The sequence below is a fragment of the Belonocnema kinseyi genome, chromosome 1 (genome assembly GCF_010883055.1).
Source record: "Belonocnema kinseyi isolate 2016_QV_RU_SX_M_011 chromosome 1, B_treatae_v1, whole genome shotgun sequence".
Classification (NCBI taxonomy): domain Eukaryota; kingdom Metazoa; phylum Arthropoda; class Insecta; order Hymenoptera; family Cynipidae; genus Belonocnema; species Belonocnema kinseyi.
Window position 1 is genome coordinate 163,420,777 of NC_046657.1, and position 18,787 is coordinate 163,439,563.

The window sequence follows — 18,787 nt, forward strand, 5'->3', positions numbered from 1 at the left end:
ATGAAAGAGGGAGCTCTTCTTAATATTTTGACACCAAAATCATATCGATACACCTTACCGACTGTGAGTAAAGCCACCCACGCTTTAACTTGACAGACTGTACATTCGGTTAATTTTTTTCTACATTTTTTATAACAAATAATAATAATTTTCTATTGGTATGATGGAAAATTCAATATGATATTTAGAAATTTTGCAGAATAAAAACATTCCAAAATTTAAAAAAATTTCGGAACACTTATCAAATATTTCAAAAATTTTTACAAGTGTCACAAAATCTTGAATGCCTGTTAATTTTTCTCTTATTTTATTCTCATATATTTTTTTTTAAATATATGCAATCCGAAAAAAAATAATAATATTCGAAATTTTTAGTTTGAATTGCAAATGATTTTTCCGTTCAGGTTATAATTTGCCTAAACTTTTGCTTGTACCAATTTTTTAAATTTGTCTTTCTAATTTAAAAATTCATCACTTTTTTTTTACAAAAGATGTCCAAAATTTTCAACAAAAATTTGTTTAAAAAAATCGTCCCAGCCAATTTAATTAATTAGGCTGTAATAATTTCTAAGTTATCTTGTCATCCGGACAACTGTGCACAACACTTTATTCGACGTTTTTTAATAAAGAAACTTTCAAATTAAAATAATGGAAACTCGAGTATTCTAGATATTAAATTTTAAATATTGCCAAAAGCTTCACAAAATTTCAAGAGATTATGAAGAACTGTTATAGTTTTGAACAAATTTTAGACAAGTTTATGACATTAAAAATAATTGTATTGGATTTAAGGGAGTTTAAAAAGATTTTCAGAATTTTGGAGGATTACCAAGGATTGCGAAATATTTTAAAAGATTTGAATGTGGCTCTCAGAATTTGTATGCACAAATGTATGCGATGTCACTGGGTTCTAAGAATTTTGAAGTCTTTAAAAGTATCATAAATTGCATTGGAAATCTTTGGAGTAAAAGAGAAGTTAATAAGATATTTATTTGTATTGTATTTATAGGGATTTTGGCCACAAAACTGTTTGTAAACATTTTCTGATATATTTGTATATTTTAAGTATTGAAACCTGATAAAAAAAGTATTTTTCACTAATTTCAACTGGTGACAAAAAATGCGTTCACCTGAAATTTTTCTTTTAAAAATGTGTCAGGAATAAGGTAACAGTAAACAAAGTAGGCGCCGCGCGTCATGAAAAGGTTCCGTAGATATTTAATTCATTAAAACCTTTCCATCACACACTTTTCCTCCCCTTACTTCACACTTTGCCCCTCCCTTTCCCAACTTCTTCCTCACATACTTTACTCTCCTTTTATTTTTCCAGCTAATACTCCCCTTTCTCTACTATCCCTCCCCGCGCCACTTCCTTTTTATTAATTTCCCTTACTTCCCTCGCTTTCATAAATCCCCGTACTTTATCTACACTCATTTTCCATCATTTCGGTGCACTTGAGTTCCATCCCGCAACCAGAAAATGCATCGGTTGCACCTCCGATACCTTTGAACGTGAAAGAGTTACGTTCTGCAAGCAAACATTGTACCAGTAGAAATCTGTGTAGGAAATAGCCATAGCCAACTGCTTAAATTAATAATATGAACTGTCTAATAATAAATAAATAAACATTACGTTATAGCAGCTATTGTCAAATGATAAAACTTAAAAAGTAAGCTAACTTTTTTCGGCTCGAACGCGACGGTGGAACAAAAATATTTGAAATAATTACCCCACCAGCACTGAGTTCTAAAAAGGCCAAGTACAAACTCATAAAATTACAAGATAACTTACTTGTCACTGAGGCTCCATTCCTTCACACAACCAATATCTAGATGAGAAGAGGGGATATAATGCAACTGTACCTGCTGCCCCAATTCGATAGGTTTCCTTACCGCGGGATGGCACTTGAGTGCAGCCCATCATTTCCCATAAATTTTCTCACTTCCACAACATTCATTTCTCTCTACTTCTCTTGTCTCATCCCTCTTTGCTACCACTATTTCCTTCCCTCTATCTTCTCACACGCTCACCTTATTTTCACTAATTTTCTCTCCTATCATTTCCCCTTACATCCTATTGTTGGCTAGTATATGCAAAGAGGGGATTCGAATTTTATTCCGAAGAAAAAGAACAATTAAGGAGCGCCACCGTTAAATAATTCCCTTGTAGCTATAATTCAATTCGAATTTAATTGCCAGTTAACATTTTCCGCGCTTTCTAACTTGGAAACTCGGAATTTCTTTCTCTCTTCGAGGCGAGAAGTATTTCAAACTAAATCGGCACTTAAATACCGTGACTTGCATCTCATGAATGCAAATGAGTCGGAAGATGTTCGATCTTTGCTGGATCGATCGAGTAGCTGGAATTTCACAGAATAAGAAAGTTCTTAATTCTTTAGACAATTAGGTTACAGAATGTGAACACTAAGGTTGAGAAGAAAATAATAACATTATAAATTATTATAATGATATTAATAAATTTTTTTAACTGTACAATAAATACTAATTTAATTAACTACACTAATAATGAATATAATTAATGTCGTTTGGTCACGTTTGGATATTCACTTTTGATGGTTGTACGTCGAAATTGTGCGAGTTATCTAATAAAAAAGTAATTAGCACCATACACGTGTGCCGCAACTTCTCAAGTGGTCGTGACCTTGTTTGGTCAGCCTTGTCTTCAAATATAATATAATGAGTCAGACAAGACACTTTGTTCGGAAAATCAATTTTTTCAAGAATATGCATGGTGTTAGCTCTTTTAAATTCATATAAAGTTATACTTCTCGAAAGATAAGTTTAGTAATGCAGTACACTGTTAAAAATGTTTGTAATTTTACAATACATCACAATACAAAATGTAATGTGAAATTACATTTCTGGTATTGTCACGTGAAATTACAAAACACGTATTGTGAATTGAAAGCTTCGGGTACCCGCCGCTGCAAAGCAGCGCCATATTATATTTCAGCTGAAAGTGTGCTCTTCATTTTGAGTAATATCGGAGTACAATAATTTAATCAAAAGTGAGCCAAAATGTAAGCTTATATTAAAACTTATTTATATTGAATCTAAAGTTTTCGTGCAATATAGACTTCCTTCAGAAACAGGATAAAAAATTAAAATTTAGGGAAATATCTTTTTCATCTGAAAGAAAAAATAGAAGTTGGTATTTTTGTCGTAACTTTTAGAATGTCTTGGTTTTTATTTGTATACTGCAAAATATTTTAATCTGCATCAGAAAGTTAAAGTTTGAAAACAATCGATATTTTTCATGAAAAATGCTGTCAAATTTCTCACATAACCTACAAAAATACATGCAATCTTTTCGTGAGCTATCTATATTCGTGTAGGTTATGTTACTGATGTTTACAGAATTTTGCATACAAATTATCGATTGTTTTTAAACTTTGAGCCTCTGCTGCAAATTATATTATTTTGAGGTAAAAAATAAAAATCAAGACATTCTAAAATTTACAGCGAACAATGAGTTCATTAAAATTTTTAGATTTCTATAAAATATATTTTATAATTAAAAATAGTTTTTATCAAATATATATATGAATTCAGTTCTGAAAAATTTGAATTGAATATAACAGACAGAAAGCTTTCATATTTATAATATTAAATGTTAATCCCAGAATATGTATTTACCCATTTATTTGATAGAAAAGTTGAAAACACAATTTTTCCCAATATTGTGTAAGTTTCCAACTTAAACAAAATATTATATCTACACTGTTAAAAATTTATGTTGTGATTTCAAAATAAATCTAATAAAAGTTTATTATTAAAGCGTAATGTAATTTCAGAATACATGTAATATAATTTTACAACACATCTATTGTAATTTTACAATACATGTATTGTGATGCAGATTTTGTTAGATGTTGTGAAATCACAAAACATTCGTCGTCTTATTACAATAATGTATTGTGACGGTACAATTTCATGTATTGTAAAATTACTTTATGTTTTGTTAATAAACTTCCATTACATTTATTATGAAATCACAATGGAAATTTTTAACAGTGTACATTTTATAAATTTCGATCACTTACAAAATTTTTAAATGTATGGCTAATTTTTGAAAAGTTTGTTAACTTTTAGACATTTTATGAAAATGTAGACATTTTGGAAATTTTATTGATTTGGAACATTTAAAAATTTTATAAATTAAAAAAATGGTTAATGTTTCAGAAATTTTAAATTCATGTTTTTTTTTGCAAAAATTAATAGTTTTGATTTAAAAATTAAACTAATCGATGAAAATATATATTTTTTGTTAAACATTCGCTTTTTTTAGTAGGAAATTACTATTCTTGACTAAAATGCAAGCGTTTTGTAGAAAATTCGTCTTCTTGGCTCTGGAATTTTGAATTTTGTATCCAATTTTTTTTACAGGTAGAAACTGAAGTATTTCTTCAACATTCTTCTTTTTTTAATTCATCTTTTCTCAGAGAAATTTCATCTCTTTTGGTTCAAAATGCAAAGGCATATTTAAAAAATCTTATTTTTGTTTTAAAAATGTAACGATTTTGCAGAAAATATATAGGTTTGTCTAAAAAATTAGATCAGAAGCTGATCTGTTTCGTTATAAATACTCTAACATTGTTGAAGATTCATGATTTTTAACTGAATGTTTATGTTTCTCAGTTTGGGTTTAAAATTGATCATTTTTAGCTACAAACTTTACTGCTTGTTTGAAAATTTATGAGTTTAATTTAAAATTCGCGATTTGTTGTATAAAATTAATTTTTATTTAAAAATTCAATCGTTTGGCCAAAAATTAATTTTTTTGTAGCATTTGAGTATCAAATCTTTTAGTTCAAAATACGTATTTTTGATTCAGTTGAACTGTTTGTGATTAACAATTCAAATATTGTTTGATTGAAATATAATTTATCATTCTTTTTGTTGAAAATGTATTTTTTTATGTAAAAAATTTGATTCCCTGGCTTAAATTTGTGCTTCATTTTAAAGAATTGATCTTTTTCGTTAAAAATTTATAATTGTAATGAAAATGCCTCTCCTTGGTTGAGAATTGAACTACTTTGTTAAACTTTTTTTTGTCCTAAAATTAATTTTTCTTGGCGGAAATTCAAATATTCGGTAGAGTTTTCATTTGATATTTAATCAAAATTAATATTTTTTAGATTAAAAATTGAATTAGTCGGTTTAACATATGTGTATATTGTTGACATTTTTTCGTTGAAGATTAATCTTCTTGACTAAAAACGCGATCATTCGGTGGAAAATATTTATATTTTGTTAAAAATTCGTCTATTTTAGTAGAAAGTCCATAAATCTTTTAAAATCAATATTATAATTCATAAAACGATTTATACTGCAGAGTTTTTCCGATGATTTTCCGACGGCTTTAAACTATTTGAAACCCTCTTTAATTTGTGTTCAGAAGATCGAAATAAACTTGAACAGAAATGTTTCTGAAAAAATGTGTAATTACCCAGGAAATCGAGAAACTGATACATAGATACTGAAATTATAGAAAATCTAAGCAAAATTAATTGTAGCAGTCTAAGAATCTACAATTTCGATAATATTGAAGAAACATCGCGAATATTTTTGAAAAAGTTACAAATTGTCCCCAAATCATATTTAGATAATTTCACGCTCGAGAATTGCCTGTCATGAACGTATCCTGGATTTAATTTTCTTTGATTACATGTTTTATCGTCAACTTATTTAGTTTTTCGTAAGATTGTAAATAATTCCAAACCATTCTAGGTGAATTCCAACAAGTTAAAAAATGTAGCCGCGAAAAACTGTGGTAGCATAAAAAATTAAATGATGATTTTTGCGCTTCTTTAACAGGCGCGGCTAGCCCTCGGATGGGTGATCGGAATTCCCGCTTAGCTGCGTTTTCAGTGCGTTTAACTATCTTCGGATGGGAAGTTTAACGACGAGGATGGATGTGGGCACTCGATCCTATCGAAATTCTAGATTTAAAATCTTCAATCGGTGTCCGAATGTGCTCGGGAGATTTACTTTTCTGCAGTTTTCCGCTTCTCTGACCAAACTTGAAGGTGCATGCAAGTGCATCTGCTTTTTTATGATTAGAATTAAGTTGAAAGGTTAGGGTCTACTTTAATTTCAATATTTTAAAACAATTTGATAACTTTTAAAAAAGTCGTCTAGATTTTGACTTTGTGCTGAGGCTTTTAACCCTAAGCTTTCGTTTATATTAGATTATTGCCTATGAACTTATGGAGAGCCTAGACTTTGTTTTCGTCGGCCATTATTCTTTTATTATTTTGCCGTTTATTGCCATCTTCCGTGTGGGTCAGACTGAGAATATCTTTTATGGATGGCTTTAATGGCAACCGAGTGTATATAAGTTCGAACGACTCTTTACCTTTTCCTCCTTATGCGGTGCACTTAGCGGCCCTGAAGAACCCCTTTTCATAGGAAATCGATGGGAAGCGAATTAGGGTTGACGAGAAAGAAAGAGGATCGTCTTTAAGAGACATCGATATTTTCTGTTTCAGCTTGGCGACACGCCGAACCCAGAACTGCGGATAATAACCAGCGTGTTCAACAAGGTGCTCTACCGAGGTGAGTGAAAAAAAAGGATTTATTACTCGTCGAATCGCAGAATGTGGGGAAAAAGTCAGTGGAACGAATCACGCGCACGACTGGCTGCCGATCGAACAGTCGATTTGTTCCATTTAAGGGACGACAACGTTTAGCGCAGTCATCGCCCTTTTTCAATCGAGCCTTGTGTTTCATTCGAATAAAGCTTTATCGAATTATCCCCTTGTGAATACAAAATACTCCTCTACTAAAAAATGCCAACAAAAGTAACCTGCTATCTAAAATTGCGTCACCAACAATTCTAGCCATCGGCTTTTCAATCTATTGGAAATTCAGACACGCGTGATCTAACCTTTTGAGATTTTCTACAAAATTTTTCCAAAGATATCCTGAACTTTTGTAAAACTTCCAGGAACTTATCTAAGCTTATGAATATGACCAGGTCTGTAAATCGTCACAGTGACCATCCAAATAGTACAAAAGTTTCTCCGAACATTCCTGCAATATTCCAATTGACGGTTGGGCGAATTCCGAAAAAATGTTCCAGGACGTTTCCCAGAAGTGGGTAAATTTCCGTGTACCCAGGTAGGTCCACGAGAAAGGTTCAGGGATTGATCGTGAAAAGGCCAATGAAAGCATGATCGTGAAAAGGCCAATGAAAGCAATGCCGATGCTTAATATACGCATGCATCAACATTTTTCGGAATTCTCCAAACCTTCCATTGCAATGTTCCGTAAATGTTCAGGGGAATTTTGTTGCTATTCGGGCAACTGCGTACAGGAGCCTAATTCGTTGTGTTAACCAAAGTGGGTATTAAATAAAAATGAAAATCCCATTTTAGTTTACCGCAGTAATCGGCGTTACTTGACAGCGTTCTGGCTGCATATGACTCTCCGATTCAATGAGTGAGGATTCACCGACCGAGTTTAGACGGCGCGGAGTCCTTTACGTGAGTGGCGCAGCCTATCTGGCGTCTTGGAGGTGGAGGGGATAAATAGGAGTCAGCGAAGTGACCGAGAGAAGCTGCATTCTTTTTCTCATCTTTGTATCCCTACCAACCCGAAGTTGCCAGATAGGCTTCGCCACTTATACATGAGCTACGTCAAGCCACGCCAATCACGCCACACTTAAAGCATTTTTATGGAGAAAAGTCTGCCTAGAAGCCAATTTTTAATGGATTTTGATGTTTTTTAATGACCTAAGGTTTCTAGGCATAATGAATTCATCTAGAGAATTCACTCTGATTAAACAAAAAAATTTTATTTAGAAACAAAGTAAAAAATATTTTTTCCTAATTTTTCAGACGTACCTTTTTTTTAAAAGCTTAAAATTAATTTGAGAAGAGTTTAAGTCAATGTAATAACTGTCAAGTAATAATTTCCAGAAGATGATAGTAAGAAAAAATGATTCATAAAATTTTTTTAAAATAAATAAATGAAATCCATTTTCTCGTGATTGGCGACGATTAGTTCCTGGATAGCTCAATAGTGTCCTGGAACATATTCCTGTAACATTCCAATGGAAGGTTCAGAGAATTCTCCAAAATGGATCCATAATGCTTCCCAAAAGTTTGGTGAATGACCACGTATCAAAAAGGAGTCCCAAATCAAGTTCATGCGAATTTTTCGCATTATATTAATTTAATTATTATCTTGCGAAAAATTTTCCAAAAAGTTCAACAACATTCATCGAACCTTTCTAGGGAACATTCTTTGATACGCGGACATTCACTTACTTCCGGAAACCATTGTGAACACTTTTTTCGGAAGTCTACGAAGCTTCCCCTGGAATGTTACAGGATTGTTCAGGGGAAATTTTGTGCTGTCAGGGCTATTTAAATATGATAATTTCTACATAAAATTAAAGAGAAAATTATGCGTAATTGCGATTAGTTGAGAATAGTAGCTTTTTAAAAATTATTTGAACAAATGCATATTTTTCGTCTGTCAAATTGAATGAGCTCATTATTTCGGCAGAATCAACCAAAAATGTCTTACCAATCAATATTTGCTGTCATTTTTTAATTAACAACAACTGTTAATTAAAATTTTTAAATTGAACTAATTTAAATTAGATTAAAATCCAAATTAAAAATCCTATTTAATGCTCAATAATCAAATTAATGCAAACTCCTATTAAAAAAACAAGAACCCAACGACTAAATTTGGACCACAACGAAAAAACAAAAGCCAAAAATTCTATTGTAATCTGAAAAATGATTGTATGATTACAATAGAATTTTTGGTTTTTGTTTATTCGTTGTGGTCCAAATTTGGTCGTTAGATTCTTGTGTTTTTAACAGGAGTTTGTATCAACTGTTAATTATTAACTATAAACTATAAACAAATTCACATTTTCCAAATTATTATACGAAGAAGCCCATCTTTGCGAAACCAACTAAAAATCTATTCCCAGTGAATCCTAGCTGTAGTTTTCTTCGAATTAATGAACAAGAATTATTATTTAAAGAATTTCAACAAATGAATGCTCATTTTTGATTATTTTAATGTTTGATTATTTAAACATCATTTATAAACAAATTTACAGGTTAGCTATTTTTTATGCTAAATATTAATTGATTTGCATAACCAACAAGAAATACAAATTTCTTCATGAGTATTATTTGAATAATACAAAGTTATTGCTGTAAAAGAATTGAGCCAATTCATTTTTGAATACGAAAACTATGTTTTTGTTCGTAAAAAATTTTAAAATTGTATTTTAACATTCATTTTATTTGATATAGAAACTATATATTTCAAAAAAGCAATCATTTCAGATCACTATAAAATCGTATTTATTCATTAATTTGTTTGAAACATTCAAAACAATTAGGGACATGTCATACAGAGACATGGGGATCAACGCTTTCAACGCTTTTGATATAAAGTTATTTGGATGAATAATAATTATGTTGAATTTTATTTATTATTATTTATTCATAAGCCACGTGCAAAAAAAAATAAAATTAAGAAAAAATATTAACTTTCTACGTTAATCCCTAATAAAAAATAAAAAAGACAATAATAAATTATTGAAAGAATTTTAACTACAAATTACGTATTTAATATTTGGGTATAAATAAAGATTTGAGGATAATGTTCCCAATTTCGGAAAACTTTCAACCTGCTCGTTTAATTTACGAAATAAATATTAAAAGCAATAATAAATAGATGATTATCATTTCTGTTCATATAAATAAACGATAAAAAGTTGAATATTGCAGTAGAGATCCGAATTTTCTAGGTTTCTTTAAAGAAAATATTGTTGCAAATGACAATAATTAGTTGAAAATATTATGTTGATTGATTCTTGTTACTTAACAACTCATTGTAACTAGAAAGTCGAGGAATCCCTTAAAATTGTATAATTTACCGCGACTCGTTAGTTTAAATAAGGAAAAGGTTCTTTTTAGAAAAATTAACAGGTTGTTTAAACTATTATAATTATCAATTTTAATTAAGTATTATCCCATTACAACTAAAAAGTCGCAAATAAGTTAAAAAATATACAGAAAATCATAAAATTTTATGTTCATTTTAGAAAATATCAAATTTTCGAAGATGCTACAAGTTTCTGATTATCCACAAATGAATAAATATTCTTCAAATTTTTCCAGCGAAATTAAAAAAAAATTGCAGCAGGTCCAATACCGGTATGAATTAGTTCTGAACACATTTCAGTCTGTTACCCAACTTCTCTAAAGTTTTCTAACGATCTTGCAAATTTATGACTAATCCAAAATGAACATATCTACTTCCAAACTTTTCCTTCGAAAATTATACAATATTTCAATATGTTATAAACTGATTTAAATTAGTCTTGACACTTTACAGTCTGCTATTAAACTTCCCTAAAGTTTTATAGGAATGCTAAAAAAATTTTTCTGCTCCAAAAATGAATATACCTTCTTCCAAATTTGTCGAGCGAAGATTATAGAAAACTGGCATCACCAAGCACACGTTGCTGTAACTCAGTTATAATACGTTGAATTTATATTATAATAAACTTGGCGCCATCTATTGGCTGCATACCCAACCTAGATAACATGAAATGTTGACGTGCCCGTCCACAAACTGACTTACACCGACATCTGTTAGAAAATTGTGGAGTACAGAAATAAAAACATTTAATTTGCAATAAAAAATAGTGCGGTAATCAAATGTGATAAAAAGTATCCTGTCCTTCAAGTTGGACGAAATTACATGCAGTATACAAAATTTCATAAAGATCGGTTAAGTAGTTTCGTAGTTTAGTGGTGACAAACATCGTGTTACGGAATTTAAATATATATATAGAGAGAGAGAGAGAGATTTCGACATATATTGTAAACTGGTTTGAAATATTTCTGGATACATTCCAGTCTGTTATCACACTGTCTATTGTTTTACAAAGCTTTTGCAATTGTCTGACTGATCGGCAAATGAATATACCTTAAGATTTTTCTAGCTACCATGATAAAATATTTCGAGATGTTCTGAAAGAATTTGAATTTGTTCTAAACAGCTTTCATTCTGATGCCAAATTAAGCTAAACATGTACAAAGGAGCTTCAGATTTCTTACTCTCCCACAAAATAATATCTTCCTCCAAATTTTCCCAGCGAAAATTATACAATATTTTAGCAAGTTCCAAACTGGTTTGAATTCGTTTTAATGTTTGCCAATATTTTATCAAACTTCACTAAGATTTTTGAGAAATTCTGCAAATTTCTGAATGATCAACAAATGAATCTATCTTCTTTTAAATTTGTGCAGGGAAGATCAAAAAATATTTTAACATGTTCAATACTGGTTTTCAACTGTTCTAAATACCTTTTATTCTTTAAAAAAACTTATCAAACTTTGCCAAAGATGCTGCAAATTTCTACCTAATCCACAAATAAATATATCTTCTTCTGATTTTTAAAGTAAGGATCATAAAATGTTTGAACATATCCAATACTCTATTTAATTAATGCTGAACATATTTCAGTCTGTTTCCAAACTTTTATAAAGTTTTCCATAGATGCTGCCAATTTCTGACTGATCCAAAAATAAATATATATTCTCGTACATTTTTCCGTCGAAAATTACACAATATTTTAACATGTTCTAAACTGGTTGCAATTAGTTTTAAATAACTTTTATTCTTCAACTAAACTTTCTAAACTTTTCCAAAGATGCTGCAGATTTCTAACTAATCCGTAATGAGTATATTTTCTTCTACATTTTTCCAGCGAAGGTGACAAAAAATTTTAACATGTCTAATACCGGTTTGAATTAGTTCTGAATACCAAAATTGCCAAAATTCTCTCAAGTTTTCCAATTATGCTGCCGATTTCTAAATAATCCAAAAATGAATACATCTTCTTCTAAATATTTCTGGAGAACATTACCGAACGCTTTAAGATGTTCTAAACTGGTTTGCATTAGTTATAAATGCCTTTTAGTCCGTTACCAAACTTAGCACATGTTTTCCAAAGATGCTGAAAATTTCTGATTGATTCAAAATGAATATATCTCCTTCTGAATTTATCCAGTCAAAATTTTAGCATGTCCAATACCGGTTCTAATTGGTTCTGAACACATTTCAGTCTGTTACGAAACTTCTCGAAAGTTTTCTAAAGATACAGCTTATTTCTGTCTAATCCAAAAAAGTATATATATTCTTTTAAATTCTTTTGTCGAAAATTGCACAATATTTCAGCATGTTGTAAACTGGTTTAAATTAGTTCTGAACATATTTCAGTCTATTATTAAACTTCTCGAACGGTTTTCAAAGATGTTTAAAATTTCTGAATAATCCACAAATGAATATTTCTTCTTCTAAATTTTTCCAGCGAAAATTACACAATATGTCAACATGTTCTAAACTAGATTGAATTAGTTATCAATACCTTTCATTTCAATACCAAACTTCGCTCAAGTTTTCCAAAGATACTGAATATTTCTGATTCATCAAAAATGAATACATCTCCTTCTAAATTTATCCAACGCAGATAGACAAATTTCAACATGTCCAATATCGGTTCGAATTAATTCTAAATACATTTCAATATGTAACATGAATTTTTCGGCGAAAATTATACGATATGGCAACATGTTCTAAACTGATTTAAATTGGCCATGAATACCTTACAGTCTCTTACCAAACTTCGCAATAGTTTTCCTAAGATGCTGAAAATGTCTGAATGATTCACCATGAATATATTTTCTTTGAAATTTGTCTGCCGAGGATCAACTAATATTTCAAAATACTCTGTACTGGTTCATGAAAGTTCTAAATACCTATTATTCTCTAACCAAACTTCCTAAATTTTGCTAAAAATGCTACAAATTTTCGAGTGATCAACAAATTAACATACCTTCTTCGAAATTTGTCCAGCGAAGGTTATTCAATATTGTAACAGATTCTAAGCTAGTTTAGATGAGTTCGAAACAGGTTCAGGTTCCGAATCAATCTTCCTTGATCTTGTCGCAGCTTCTAATGCGCTTAATTCTAGTCCACAAGTAAGTATATCTTAATCCAAACTCATGCGGAAAATTTCATATACCATTTCAACAGATTTTAAACTGGTTTGAACAATTCATTAATGCATTCCAGGTAGTTTGAAACAATCTTGCCGGTAGAAGCCCAGAATTTCATGAAATAAATAGCACTCCAGATAATAAAAAACACCTCATTACTTAAGGACTCATTCTAGCACCCCTTAATTAGTGAGCTTCTAAAACTCTGAGCATCCAACATTCCTTGCGAAATGACCCTACGAACAGGGTTTCTCCATTAAGCAACGCTATCAGGAACTGGGTCGTTTTTAGCTTACCCTGTACCTTCGCACTTAGATTTTGCGAAAAAAACGAGAAGACAAGAATTAGTGTCGAGACTTGGCGCGAAAAACACGAGTTGGCTGGTTGGTTGCGCAGAGCTTGACTCGTTACCTTAAGAGACTCGTTTCAAGCTTCTCTCTCTCCGGGTAAACATTTTATCGCATGTTTTTACCTCAGAACGAGATTTTTTTTCACTCTCCGACGACTGCACGTGAGCAAAGCCATCTTCAGCCCGCCTGTAGTGTCAAGAGGAGACTTGTTTTATTTATCCGAGCAACTATCTGCGCTATCTGAGGCATGATGGAGATATTCATAATCGCGAAACGCGGAATTGAGATTTTTCTTTGAATTTTTTTATTTTTTAATTGAAATGCGGAATCTTTTAGTTTTTAACTTAAGAGGAGCTTTTTCCTGGTGATGTTTTAAATTTCGACATAACAGCTGAAACTTTGCGAACCAGTCGGGAAATGACGAAACGGGATTTGAATAAATCAACTTGATTATTTATTTAATTATATTATTTGTTGAATTAATTATTTATTGAATTTATTTATTTATTGAATTCAGAAAAATTGCTCTTCGAGGAATATGTTCTAAAGTATTTTGCACATGTTGTGAACTGATTTAAATTTAATGAAAGCTTCTTATAGGCATTCCGAATCCAAGAATATGGCCAATTTATTTGTCTAGTAACGATTGACGCTTCTCATAAAAAAAACTTTTAATAATTTTTCGTTAGGAATACAAGGAATTGATCATTAGAGAGTTCTAAGAGTAACGAATTACAATTTATCAGTGAGACTTCCTCCCGCTCCCTTTAATAAACCGTAACAAAATCCCCCCTTACCATCCTGGTTACTGTATGTAATCTATGGTTTTCAGAAATAATAAGATAAGGGACTTGAAATATATTTAAATTTTTGGTATTTGAGATGCTACATGCTTTGCAGGTAAAGACTTTCCTGGTGGAAAATTTTTTACGAAAAAGTAGAAAGAAACTGAAATCATTTATGTGGGAATCGAAAAATAAATACAACGCATTAGTACCAAAATTACAGGAAAGTACAACTTTTTTTATTTTTGGGACGAATTATGTACTTTCCTGGTATTTGATTTATATTGTATTATTTTATTGTAATTTCAATTTCCTACAACAAATTTAAAAAAGTACATTGCAAGAAAATTACAACAAAGAATTTACAGAAATTTGCAGGTTTCGCAGCCAAAAATTTGTTCTTTTTCGACCTAAGATGAAAAATATTTAGAATATTGTAATGAGATAATTTTGAATTTAATGTGTACATGTTCGCAAAAACGGAAAAAAGAATCTATATTCAACACGATATTTCAAAAATGCATTTACTTTTTACAAAATGAAAAAAAATCCATTTCTTTCTTCGAAAAAAAAAAATGATATGTGGCCCAAGTCCCATGAAATTTAATACTTATTTCCTATAAGGACAAAAGACTTTTTTGTTAATTTTTCTCAGAATCGTCACTCAAAGCTGAATTGGGTTCAAACTCATAATTATCTTGAAAAATTAGCCATAGAATATGAATAAAATATTACTTTTTAAATTTTATAAATTTATTTTTGTTTTTAGTAACTTCTTCTTATAGTAAAGTTCGAAAGTCACTGTTTTTCAAAATATTCTGACTTTTTCTTTAATTTTCAATTCATATGATGTAATACCTAATTTTTTTAACAAGAACAATTATATAGGCAACTTATTATTATTTTTTATAATATTCCTTAAAATTATTAATAGCAAATCACATTTTTTAAATTACACTTCAACTATTTTTTTTTATTAGATTGAGGTGAATAATTAATTACTTAAAAAAAATTATTGCGCTTAACTTTTTTTGTAAATTTTGATTATACTGAAATGAAAAATAATGCCAAAAAGTGTCAGTTCTATTTTTAAGTTTCAACTATTTCTTTACTTTTCACTCGCAGAGATTTCACAATCAATGCAATTAAGCAAAAATAATTATTTACACACATTTTAATTGTTTCTAACTATATTTTCTTTTATAATTTCAGACATTTAGGGCTTCTTCTGAAATTCTTTATTTTTTTTACCCACTATTCACTTAATAAATTATTGCATAATGCAAGTTAACAAAAATAGATGTTTAAAAACTAATTATTTTTGATAACTATTTTCTCTTAGGTAAGTGCTATAAAGTTGCTGTTCTTTCTGAACTTTCAAACTTTTTAACCACATGTCACTTAGTAAGGTAAGATGTAATATAAGTTAACAAAAATACTTATTTAAATAATTTACTATTACACAGGCTGTCAAATAATGGGGTCATGTCAGTTGTTGGAAAGTGGAGGATCATTTCCGAAGTAATTTTTTACGTAGAATCCGAATCCGAGGCCAGAATTGGCCCATAACATTAGGATTTTAAGATATTTGAGGTCATGTGCCCAAAAACGGCTTTTTTTGCTATTTTTGAGATTATGTACGGAAGACGTCTCGTAATTTCAAATTGGCGTAACTTGGTGAAGAAAAATGGCAAGTGAACTATGCGACTCTCAACTTAAAGAGACAGAGCAGTACCATATTATATGGTAAAACTCAAGAAAAACCCCCAAAAATAATGTGTCTTCTGTACATAACCACAAAAGTAGCCAAAAGCGCCACTTTTTGGGTACATAATCTCAAATATCTTAAAATCCTGACGTGATGGGCCAATTCTGACCACGGATTCGGATTCTACGTAAAACATTATTTCAGAAAGGACCCTCCACTTTCCAAGAGCAAAACCATGTTGGCGTGTGTTATTTATAACTATCTTCTTTTCGATTAATAAGAGAAAGTTTTTTGTTTTTAATTTTTTAACTTTGCTTCGCATTTCTAGTTATAAAAAAAAATTAAATTTTCTACAGGATACTTTAATTTCCCACAAAGCAGTAGAATTTTCAAAAAAAGGACGACTTTTTAACAAAATTGATGAACTTTGAACCAAACACTTACATTTTTATACAAAAACACACAATTTCTACTAATATATATAAACGAAAAAAAAGTGTTTCAAAAATAGTTGAGTTTTTGCCAACAAAAATTCGAGCTGACATTTTACACTAAACTATCAATTTCAGGCACAAGGTAAATTTTCTATCAAGAGATAAGGACTTTTTACCAAAAATTTTGAATTTGAAATCGAATTTTAAAATTCATAACAAAAAAGATAATTTTAAGAAGGAAAGAAATGCAAAAAAAAAATTCTGGAACGAATATTTCATTTTTCCTAATCACTAATTTCCAAAGACCAAAATCTGAAACTTGTATATGTTTAACTTAGAATCTTCTATATGCGAAATAAGACCATTTCAAATTAAAATGGAATAATTTCGAATTTCTTCTGCTTCAAAGTTATTCGAAGTTATATGAAATTCCATGACATTTTTATAGTTTTTTTTAATCCCTGACCTTACCCTGACCAATAAAATTCTCTGACTTTTTTTGAAAATTGTTTTTGGCTGAGTACATTTTTTCACTCACGACGTGCCTTCAGTGCGAAAAGTTAAATTCATATCCACTTTCTTTAAAATTACTGCGAATCATTTGTTTTCTTCGCGAATTTTCAAAAATTACGTACGTGAATAAAAGATCTTGTCCCCAGACACCTTCCGTAAAAAATTATAACCGAATCTCTTCACACATCCCCCCTTGAGCTTTTACGTTTTTCACTCTGATATAAAAGAGTAATAGATCATTATAAAATATTGTAAAAGTAATGTCTAGTAACTTTAATTATTATTATCTTATTGTAAGTGGCAAATTGAAAGAGCGCTCATGCTAAAAAAAATAAAAACGAATTAACATTATTATAAAATGATATAGTTATAAATAATTATAAATTGTTCAAACAATTTTCTTGTTATATTGTTTTCTTGCTTTTACTGAAAAATCGACATCACTTACAAAAATGTATCTATTCAAAGAGAAAATAACTTTCAACCATTGTAAATTGTATCAACAATTATTTGAAACATCTGGTTATCAGTTGTCACTAAAGGAATACGAATTAGCGGCAAAAGACCACAAGAACTAATCACAAAAAGAAATGGTAATGGGACAATTTGATACGCCTAATTTTGTCGATTCTATCAAAAATTGATAAAAATCTCGTTCTTTCTTATGAAAAATACGTGTCAAAATTCATGGTCTTTTTGGAACCTCTTAATATCGTTTCTTTCGAGATGTCTCTTTCTCACAACTATACTTTATAAACCTTATCTCTGCAATCGCGTCTCCCTTTTGTGTAGCGATTCGGAATTGTTGTAAGGACTCCTCTTCCATATCCCCACTATTCCCATACTAATCAAAGCATGTACGTATAGAGACTGACTGACTGACTGACTGGCTGGCTGACTGGCTGACTGACTGACTGACTGGCTGGCTGGCTGGCTGGCTGGCTGGCTGGCTGGCTGGCTGGCTGGCTGGCTGGCTGGCTGGCTGGCTGACTGACTGACTGACTGGCTGGCTGGCTGTCTGGCTGGCTGGCTGGCTGGCTGACTGGCTGACTGACTGACTGACTGACTGACTGACTGACTGACTGACTGACTGACTGACTGACTGACTGACTGACCGACCCTCACTCACTCACTCACTCACTCACTCACTCAGAGCCGAAAATGAGTATACGAGAAAAAGGAAATCAAAGTGAAAGGAAAATTATCAGATAGCAAAACAGCCATCTTACTAACCAGCAATTTCTATTTGGTGGCTGCCTACCTGTTCAACTTAGCCTCTCCAGTCGACTTCCCCTCATGTAGCTTGGTGAGTGCAGGCCGCACGGTGGGACGAAAATCACGACTCTGGAAAAATTGATTTTCCGACTACAGTTTTCATCCGATTCAAACTTTTTATTTTAAACTAAAGCTGATGAAAATCCGCATGATCTTATTAGAGAATATATTCAAATTAAGTCTTTATTTTTTTTATTTCTAGACAAAAATGAAAAAAAAATTTTTTTGACTTTTGAAGAGTACCATTTTCAAGAGAATACGCAGATTCATGCCCAAATACCCAGAATGAGTAGAGGAACTATCCAGTAGAATTTTTCAGTACCGTAGGATAAAATAAAAAATGTATTTAATTTGTTATAAACAAATAAGTAGATGAAAATGGTTTCATATGGTTTTACGATGCATGGTCCCTTGATTCTCACTGGATTTCCTTAATTGATCGAGTGCTGTGTCGACCACTGCCAGCGGAAGATCCTTTGGTCTAATAAGAAATAAAACACGAAACACACAAATTTTCGATTTAGCAATTAGCAATTTAAGAATATTACATCAAAGGAATACAATTGAAATAAATTGACGCAGAGTTTAGTTTATGTTTTGGCATTAACTAGCATTATGGAATTTACGATGTTTATTTTGGTAGATTACTTTTCTG

The 18,787-nt window shown here is 30.8% G+C and overlaps 1 protein-coding gene across 1 annotated transcript in view; it reads left to right on the top strand.

Moving 5' to 3' along the window:
- Positions 1–18,787, top strand: part of LOC117171836 (carbonic anhydrase-related protein 10-like) — a 201,710-nt gene that overhangs the window by 167,602 nt on the left and 15,321 nt on the right. Inside the window, exon 4 of the mRNA XM_033359474.1 lies at positions 6,513–6,579. Coding sequence (XP_033215365.1) covers positions 6,513–6,579 — 67 coding nt within the window. The remainder of the gene's footprint in view (positions 1–6,512; positions 6,580–18,787) is intronic.